Source organism: Ipomoea nil, unplaced genomic scaffold (genome assembly GCF_001879475.1).
Source record: "Ipomoea nil cultivar Tokyo-kokei standard unplaced genomic scaffold, Asagao_1.1 scaffold3415, whole genome shotgun sequence".
Taxonomy (NCBI): Eukaryota; Viridiplantae; Streptophyta; class Magnoliopsida; order Solanales; family Convolvulaceae; genus Ipomoea; species Ipomoea nil.
In genome coordinates this window covers 711,286-721,764 of record NW_017619843.1, presented here as the reverse complement: position 1 = coordinate 721,764, position 10,479 = coordinate 711,286, and the positions used below count along the sequence as shown (strand labels likewise).

Genomic DNA, 10,479 nt, shown 5'->3' with positions numbered 1-10,479 from the left:
ATAAAAATCAAGCATTTTTTATTTTCAAGAAATGGAAAATACTTGTTGAGACTCAGACAGGTAAAAAAGTCAAGAAGCTCAGGACAGACAATGGCTTGGAGTTCTGTGAGTCAGATTTCAATGACTTTTGTGCGGCAAATGGAATTGCCAGGCACAAGACCTTGCCTGGTAAACCCCAGCAGAATGGTGTTGCCGAACGTTTGAACAGGACTCTATTGGAAAGAGCTCGTTGTATGCTCTCTAATGCTGGGTTATGGAAACGGCGTGATTTTTGGGCCGAGGCCGTTTCTACTGCTTGCTATTTGGTAAATAGATCTCCACATTCCTCCCTTGATTTCAAAATTCCAGAGGAAGTTTGGTCAGGTAATCCTGTTGACTACTCTATCTTAAGAGTTTTTGGATGTCCTGCTTATGCTCATTCCAGTACGGGTAAATTGAACCCGAGAGCTGTCAAATGCATTTTCCTTGGTTATGCCTCTGAGTCAAAAGGGTATCATCTATGGTCTCATGATTCTCGAAAAATCATTCTGAGTCGAGATATCACTTTTGATGAAAATGCACTACGTTCTTCTGGAAAAGTTCCCAGTACAGATGAGACGCAAAGTACTGGTGAGAAAGTGGAGTTTGAGTTCAGGCCTATTGATAGTGTTACTACTGCTGATGGTAATACTAAAGATGATGCATCTACTAGCACCGCACCTCTCGTCGAGCCACAACGAGAGTATTCCATTGCTATGGATCGTCCTAGGAGGACAATTAAAAAACCAGCTAGGTATGCTAGTGATGATGAAACCAACTTGGTTGCTTATGCTCTTTCAGTCGCACAGGAGGTTGATGATGATCCATCCTGCTATTATGAGGCTCTTCCTGTTGCTAAGTTCAAGTAGTGCTTGAGTTTAGTCGGCTGTTCCAATTGTTAATTCTCACAATAATGAATTTGATCCAAGATGGAGATTGTTAGATATAATATGTGGCTCAAATTGTGTGGCTCAAAATCATGAAGACCACTCACCATGAAACTAGCATCCATGTTTCACATCTTCACCTAATTTCTTGGGTCTTCTTACAATCACCACATTTGTCTCTAGTTTGAAATGTATAAATAGGCTAGAATTCCTTTGTAATCAGGCATCAATTTTAATTCATTCAATTCTTTATCTTCTCTCACATAGAGTATATATTTAATATATATATTTTCTTTGTATTCTCTATTTAGAGATTAATATATATATTTTATAATCTCCCAAATTAGCAATTGCCTTATTCTGTCATTTATATTATTTTCCCTATTATTTAACTTCTATCACGGCTGGAAATTTCGCTATTTCCGTCCAACGGAAGTTGGACGGAAAACGGGAGTTATTGGTCGGAAAACGGGTTTCCGTCCAACATTCCGACCAAAACGTGACCCCGGAAAAATGAACACCGGTAATACCGTTCAACATCAAATGTTGGACAGAAATTCCGTCCAACGGGTCAAAGTTGGACGGAAATTCCGGATGTTAACCCACCATTTTAGGATGGAAATTTCCGTCCAACTTTTACTCGTTGGACGGAAATGCCGACTAACCGTTGGTCGGAAAACTCATACGCTTTAATATCCGAAATTCCTTCCGACAGTTGGTCGGAAATTGTGACCAATGGTTGGTAGGAAAATCTATATTTATATAAATTATTTTTATTATTCTGATATTGCTATAATTTTGTTTTACTTATTATCAGTAAATTCTACATCATCAACAAAGTAATGTACACAATCTAAATTCAAAATGAAAATATATTTAAATATCAAAATTATTTACAACAAAAAGATAATATTGTGTTGATAAACATTTAAGCAATGCACTATTGCCATACACAAGAAGTCATAAAAACATAAAATACTTAATCTTCATCAGGAAGGACTTGTGTTTCATCATTTTGTTTTCTTCCCACATTTGTTGAATTTCTACCATCAATGCTGCATTTGAAGTTGCATTTGAAGATCACGCTCCATGATTTAAGAAAACAGGAAAGTGGCAAACTATCATGATATTCTTCAACCTTTGTTAAACAAGAAAGTGGCAAACTACCATGGTATCCTGGAAGATAGAAATATGTGAAAATAAATAAATAACTGAAAATAAACTTTCTAAAATGTTCAAGAGCTTCTGTGTTGAGTTTAAAATTTGAAATTTGATTTTCTGTATTGAGACTTGTCATATTTCAATCAATTGAAAAAGCATAATAATTATATGGGTACCTGCATCAATTATACTTACACAGAAAATCTTAGATATCAAGAAAGGGACTATCTGATTAAGAATTAAACTTCACTCCATGTTACTCAAAGATGCAGAATCATGCATAGCAGCAATATCTTACGTACTCAAAAAAGAGATCCAAGATTCTCTGTATTGTCCCTGAGGTGATCAATTCTGTCTCTACTATTTCATTGGCAGTTCTCAGCAGCACAGAAATGAACTCCACAATCTATAAGGAGCAGAATAACAAGATTAATATGAAAAAATGAGTATATAATAGACTAACTAATTTAAAAAGAATTAGACATTGAAAGTAATCAGTATTTTTACATCTAGATAGCTATATCCCCCCAACATACTCTTCTTTTTATATATGTTTATTTTTATAGAAGACCATCAAAATCTAATTAGAGGAAAGGAGAAAATGGTGGGACCCTCTACACTATTAGGATCCAACACATCTCTGCAGTCAAGGATAACAATTACAAAAGAACACCAAATGAGATTTACTTAGTTTTAAGAAACTGAACAATCTTCACAGACCTAAGTACCTAACTAACATTAACAGACAGAACAAAGCCATCAATTTATTTTAAATTGAGTTTCAGATAGACTGACCTTTAAACGATGCTTCCCAAGAGAAGGTGTCAATTCACCATACTGTGTAGGTAGCATCTTCTTGTCAGATGACACATTCAACAACATCAGCAAGTCACCTGTGTCATATTATTTATAGGTGATATGTGACTGTATCTCAAAAGCAATGTAAGGGCATAACATTCACTACTGATGCATTATGCATATATTAGGAGGCAACAAAAAGAGGAAGAAAAGTTCCTGATGAAAGTTAAAACATGCCCTGTCATGACAAAGATAATACAAAGAATAATCATCAATTGAGACTCTATGCTGGTTTATCATAAAAATGCAAATATATACATACACTCAAAATCACATATGTACAGAATGAAAATTTTACCTAATGCTTGTTTCAGTATCTGAAATGTTAGCCAAGCCACCTACAATTAGACATGCATTTCAATAAAAAGAGTATAAGTATATAATCAGTACAGAATATTGCTTTATTTCTTAATAGTGGTACACTATCATCTACTGTCTCAAAGTAATTATTGATGCATATTACGCAGTCTGTACCATGCAAACAAATAACTGTACCAACTGAATCAGAGGATTCCTATCTTTACTATTTGGCAAAGTTTTGAGCTTCTTGTTATCTAACTGACAAAATTTCATAGAAATTAATGTAGCAAGCTACAGCCACACCAGGAGTTGCCAATCTACACTACACAACGGAAATTAGAATATTATCATTATAAGCATAAATTATAGCAATACAACCACACCAGGAACTGTCAATCTACTCTACACATTTCGAATTAGAATATTATCATTATTATCATTATAAGCATTAAATTATAGCAATACAACCACACTAAGAACTGTCAATCTACACTACACAATGAGAATTAGAATATTATCATTATAAGCAATACACTTCTTTTTTTTGCCAGAGCAGCAAGCTATATCTCACACACATACAACAGCTTTTAATTTCTAATTTTCTTCAGTTAGGGGATAAAATCGAAATTCAAACCAACAATTTCTAGACCAATGCTTGAGTATGTAAAGGCATGTGAGTAAATGGAGATTGAGCAAAACTTACTTGTTTCAATTCGCACTTGTGAAGCTCCTTCCGGCATCGGTAGGGTTCATGACTTTGCCTCCCTCATCGTCTTCATTTCTCCGCGAGCTCTAAGCCCTAATTGTTCCCTGCTACAGCTTAGTCTCCTCCGCATTATTCTTCCCTCCTCCCCCACGTCAACCTTGGTGGACTCACTCCGCTGCGACCAAACAACCTTCGCCTCACACTCAGTCGAGTCTTCGAACTGCAAATCCAGAAGTCGAGGTTTTCCTTCTAGATCTGTCGCAGAGGAAGGCGGGCGAGCGGCGGCATTCGAGTCTACAGCGTCGTCGCAGCCTAGAGGTCAGGGGAGGCGTCATCGTCGTCTTCATCGCAAGTGAGGTCAGGGGAGTCGTCGTAGGGGAGGGCGATTTTGCTGTGTCCGCTGCTGATTAAATGTTTAGAGAATAGGGTTTTGAGGAGGAGGAGGTACCGCCAAAGACTTTGGTGTTTTGAGCGAAATTTGAAGAAAATGAGTTTTGACAATGTTTAAATATTTTAATTTTTGTCCATTAATAATGTTGGACGGTATTTAGTCAATTCGATTTTACATTTCATCTAATAGTTAATTTGATTTTCTGTCCAATATTTAGTGTAGATCAGAAGTTTCGTCCAACACTCACATGTTGGACAGAATTTCTATCCAATTATCACGAGTTGGACGGAAATTTCCATCCAACTTTTCATTCATTTTCATCTTCGACGGAATGTTGTGACTTTTTACAAATTACCGACCAACATTTTGTTGGACGGAAATTTTGGACAGAAATAGCGAAATTTCCAGCAGTGTATAATTCTCAATTTTCGATTCTTCGCTTTCGCATTATTCCGCTATATTTCTAACACATAAGTTTGTAGATTCCCATCGCTGTCCATGTTCATTTAGAAGAATCCAAATCATGCCTTTCTTACAAGCTAAGGTCGTAGTTCCTCCAATTCCAAAAAGTATGAAACACAAGTTCGGGAACTGTTTCCAAAAAAAAAAAAAAAAAGAGGTTTGGAACTAGAACCCACATGGGTCACATCCATCTAATTGGAGACGTAGATTAACAGAATATTATAGGCATACCTAGATTAACAGAATATAAAATGTACTGTGATGGGAGTTGCCACAGCCCACAGTACACCAAAGAGGGAAAGAATATTGCTCTTCTTTCTCACAATAAACTATATTATTACAAATAGTCAAATAGTTTCAAGTGATCATAGAAATAATTAAGCTAAGATACGATATAATGAGCATCCTCAATGAGTTTGGTGGTGTAGTTCTTTTGAGTGTAGTAGTGTTATGCGGTTTGGTGATTTGGAAGAAACGCAACAGTAGAAGCTTTGCTCCTACAAATTGGCCAGTCCTGGGAATGTTGCCAGGGATCGTCCAGAATGCTCACCGTTTCCTCGACTATGCAACGGAGCTTCTCAGACACAATGGTGGCACAATCGAGATCAAAGGCCCATGGTTTGCTAACTCTACCTTCATGCTTCTCACTTGTGACCCAGCCAACATCAACCACATCCTCTGCAAAAACTTCAACAACTACCCAAAGGGTCCCCATTTCAACAAAATCTTTCAGATTCTGGGAGATGGGATTATCAACACTGACTCCCACTTATGGGAGCTCCACAGGAAGACCACCATGCCCCTCATGAACCACCCAAACTTCCGCGCTTCCCTAGAGAGGAACGTCTTGCACAAGATGGAAAATGGACTGTTCCCGGCTCTCGACCATTACGTTCAACTGGGAACCTGCTTTGATTTGCAACAACTTTTCCAAAGGGTGGGTTTTGACATTAGTTGCCAACAGTTTCTAGATAAGGATCCCGGTTGCCTCTCCGTTGAGTCACTGGGAGGGGGAGACTAGACTGTGACGGTGAAGGAGATAAAGGAGAGTCTAGGGATTTGGTGATCGGAGAGGAAGGGGATGGCAAAAAACGTGAGGAAGAACTGGTCATCCAAAAGGAAAAGAACAAAAAACAATTAAATCGGTGAAAAACCAGAAAAATTTAGAAAGAAAAAATTAAAGAAACGGAAATGTCCTTGTCTAAAAAAGGGTCTTATCAAAAAATTAATCAAGAGGATAAAATGTATCCAAAAAAATGATACTCTAGGATTTTAAATAACAAAAGCGGTAGTCTGAGACTAAATTTAGAATTGTTACCAAATTCGACTCCTTAATTAGGATTAATTGCAGAATTAATCCTAATTTCCTTGATGAATTCCTTTCCTAAAATCTTGAAATTTAATAGTCAAGGGATTAGAGGTTGACTAATTCCTTAGTCAACCATGAGTACCTTATGCTTTGTGCTTTGTACCTAGCCTTTTGTCTTCCTAGCCTTTTAGTAAGGGTAAACTTGTCCTTTCATACATGATTGGTGTTTAAGCTTGCCCTAGCAAGACACACATTTCATTCATCATCTTCTAGCCAATCTCCTAAACACTCCACCTTCTCTCTAAGAAATCTTGGCTTACTCTCCAAGCTAAAAGAAGATCTTCCTAGCCTTGCAAAGATTCAATCCAAGATCCCACCTTTCTACCTCCCAAGCATAGGAAGGGGTAAGATCTAAAGTTATCTAGTGTTTTTGGTTAGCTTAAAGGTGTCTTTATCTAAGTTTGGTGTTTTCTTGTGGTTAGGCTTGTGTAAGAAGGTTGTGAGGAAGAAGAGCTTCAAAGTAAGGCCTAGGAGGGTTAGAGGAAAGAAGGTTTTGGTCTTCAAAGGTAACTCATGCTATACAAAACCTATTTTATATTGCTATTAATGATTATTGGCTTCTATTTGATGATTCTTGGTGCATTTGTGAGATTGGATGCATGATCTTGTGATAATGCATGTTTAGAGCTTGTATTTAGGGTTCTTGAATGCCATTCTTTGAGCTATTCTTGGGTTCAAGTCCTATCTTTGTTGTGTGTGAGGTTAGGAAGATCTTGAAGATCTTCCTAGCCTGGAGGTCCCACCCTCAGGGTACATCTCCGGGATAGCGTGGGAGGTTGTTTCCCCGTGGGTTCTTCCTTTGGTATTTGATGTTTTGGCTTCCTTTTGTTGGATTGTTGAGTTTTTGGGTGTCTTCTTGATGTTTCGTAAGTCTAGAACGAGGTCATAAGTATCCATGATAGGATTTGGTGTCTTGAATCGTGCTTATGGTCCAACTTTGTGATTCGTGGGATTAATATGAGTCATTGAGGTTCATTAGAATCATTTTGGTTTACCCGTTTGATGTGCATGCTAGTTATGATGTCGTTGATGCTAGTATGTGTTTTTTGTCCATTCCTTTTGAGGATTGGCAACTTGGGTTGCCAATCATGTTGGTATTGGATTGAAGTCCATTGTTGTTGTTGAGTATTCGGTTTCATGTCTTTCATTAAAACCTCTTCATTGAATCCCTTGATGTGATCTTGTACAAATGTGGTACTTTATTGATCATTTCGTGATTAAGCTATTGTTGAGCTTATCCGTTGTTGTACACACCTTGTGTGGAATGTATGCTCTGTTGTATCTCTAGATTCCGTGTGTATTGACTCTTGTTGAGATGTTGGATTTGGATGTGATGAGATGATTGAATTGGTAAAGTGGACAGTGTGGGAACTTATGTGTGAATTGATCCGGTAGTGGGTTTAAAGCTCCGGATTGCCATTTGGATACTTATGATTTGTGGGCAACTTGGGAAAATCATTCCAGTTGCCAGAGATAGTAACTAAACCGTTGAGCTTGGAATCTCAATAGAGGGTGTATACACTTAAAGTTGCTAGATCTGTTTCCATTGGGCTGCGGTCCTAGTCATTGCGGTGACTCTATGGTATGTGATTGATGAGTTGGAGTCCTCCACACTGGTCCACTATGAATCGGGTCGTTGAGATGACTCTTTGAGGTATGCTTCGATTTGGCTATATCCTATGTGGGCTTGGAACATGTTGTGAGTATAAACCTCGCTTTATTGATTATGAGCAGGTTTATAATGAACCCTACCTTGAGTATGGTAGGTAGTATCTATTGTTGAGTATGTCGTTTGTTATTCTATTGCCTTGTTAAGTATATCGTTTGTTGTTTTATTGCCTTGTTGAATATGTTGGCATGTGGTCCTTGTTGAGAGTGAATTAATGAGTTTATTGATGTTTCCTCTCTTGGTTTTAAAATGATATATACTGTATTCTTCTATCTCAAATGGTTTTGCTTATATCTATGTATATTATGATACTTAACACGTATTGGTGGGTTACCAGCATTATTCGCTGACCGGGTGTTATCCCTATCTCTTTACAGGTTTTTGAGTAGCTTTGGAGAGCGCGCTAGTGGACCGCAGTAGCCTAGTGTAGCTCCTTATGCTTTTCCAGTTGTTTATGGCCTGTGAGCCTAGTTAGTTTAACCGTTAGCTGTTGTGGTATGTTTAGTAGTTTGCCTGTGCACCTATGTTTGATATAGGTGTGGCATAGCACCTCCGTGTTTAGACGTTGCTTCCGTTGTTTAATGTCTAATGTTTAGCTTTATGTCTCTTGTTTAAGCTTTTAAATTTTGGTAAAATCGAGGGTGTTACAGTTAACCCTTACCCGGTTCCTCAAATCGTCGACTCCTCTCGCCTTACCCTCATCCACCTCTCCTTCACCGACCGAGGATTCCGTATCTACAATTGTGAGGATTCCGTATCTACAATTGTGATCCCGTTCGAGAGATTTTCCGCTGCGATTTCACCAACAATAGTGGCGGCGTGAGCGGCGGAATTAGGGTTGTTCAAATGCTTTTCCGTTGTAATATTCTATTGCGGGTTGGGGGAGGGCCGGAACCACAATATCCTTTGAATAAGGTCATGATCTGGGACGATCATCAGTCCAGCTGCATCGGAGAGCTATCCTTTCGCTCCGAGGTGAAGTCCGTCCTGCTTCGGAGGGATAGAATTGTGGTTGTTTTGGCGCAGAAGATATTTGTGTACAATTCACAGATTTTAAGTTGTTACACCAGATAGAAACTGGTGAATTGAACACGAAAGGTTGTGTGAGGTCTCTCAGGTGTCAGGGTCTACTGGTTTGTCCGGCGCTGCAAAAGGACCAGGTGAGGGTTGAACACTATGCCTGAAAGAGGACAAAATTTATATAGAGATAACTAAACCATGAACTTTCCTTGATACATCAAAATCCATTCTTGACGCTGATACTCACCAATTTCATGGTTCTGATATATGCTTTGGCAGCATTTTCAGCAGACCAGAAACTCATCTTGTTTTTTATGTTTCACTTCTCTTTGCTTTCAATCTTTGTGCAGACCAGAGAGAGGCCTCAAATGCAGGCATGAATGCTCAAGCAATGTGCTTTTATACAACATGTTTTGATCCTTTTTTGACTATTTTTGCAGAGAATTCATTTAACAAAGTAGAATAATGAGTTAATTCCAGCAATGGTCCTCTGACTATTGCGATTTTCCAAAATTGATCCTTGACTTTTAATTTGGACAAAAAAGACACTTGACTTTCAAATTTGTTCCAGCAATAGTCCTTCCGTCAAACATCAGTTAAGGTGGCGTTAAGTAGAGGGTAGTGTAGTCATTTCCTTAAGTGCTTTCTTCTTCCTCTCTACACCCACTCCATACCTCTTCGTTCTTGCCATTTTGTGGTCATATAATGTACTGTAGTTATTTACTAACTAAACTTAGCAGTACAAGTCATTTGTAAGTTTCAAATAGCATGTATATCTGTATAAAATTGTGGTTTTTAACCAACAAATGCTACAAATCATCAAAAATTTCTCTTTCGTTTGGCAGTTCTAGCGGGTTTACAGTCATCGGAAACTCGAACTTGGCCAGAAAATACCAAATCTGCAATATATAGGTTCAATTGCAAGCAGGCCTTAAATCCTGAATTTGATGACCCAGAGCTCTAGCAGGAAGGAAGATTGTGTATAATTACATCTCATCTATGATTCAATCTTGAATCCTCCAATCCTCCTTCAATATCTCGCAGAAGTGGTAACCTGTCGTCATGTGACTATACAAGAATCTGTGGATGCATGGTGAAGGACAGCCAGCATACTAAAAGCAGACTACTTTTAATTTGGTTCTGATCCCTATTTGCTTCCATCCCACAATCATCACATCTCCAATTTTACTCTCTGACTTGCTTTCAATTTACTCACCGATGTTTCTCAGTTCTCGCTCGCAAATTTCACCGTGTTCTCTATTACAACACTCGCGTTTGCTTCCTAAAAATGGGCTCTGTATCGCTCGCAATTTTGGTTCAATCCTCCTTCAATATCTTTCAGATCTTCTTCGATTGATCCAATTTGATCCATCATCGGCCGGAGTTTAGAGATCAAACCATTCTTCTTTCTTCTTCTTATCGGCCTGGCTGGTTGCGCTGAGACACAAAACTCCTCCGCCGCCACCTCCTTCCTTTTTCGGCTGGGCAAAGCTTCTGGAATTTGGGTCTGAGCAAATGGGAACTCAGGCGTTTCAAGTCAGCCTGTTGTATCGGCTTCAGGAAGAGCTCCTCCAAACACTGGTCGATCCTAGCCGAAACATCCTCGGACGACATGGAACAGAAAGGGGGAGAGGAAAC

General features: G+C 38.6%; 1 protein-coding gene across 1 annotated transcript; it reads left to right on the top strand.

Annotated features, from left to right (window-relative positions):
• Nucleotides 1-5,180: 5,180 nt before the first annotated feature.
• On the top strand, nt 5,181-5,804 carry LOC109171325 (alkane hydroxylase MAH1-like). The gene has a single exon (XM_019320403.1). The coding sequence runs from the start codon at nt 5,181-5,183 to the stop codon at nt 5,802-5,804; it is 624 nt and encodes a 207-aa protein (XP_019175948.1).
• The last annotated feature ends 4,675 nt before the right edge of the window (nt 5,805-10,479 follow it).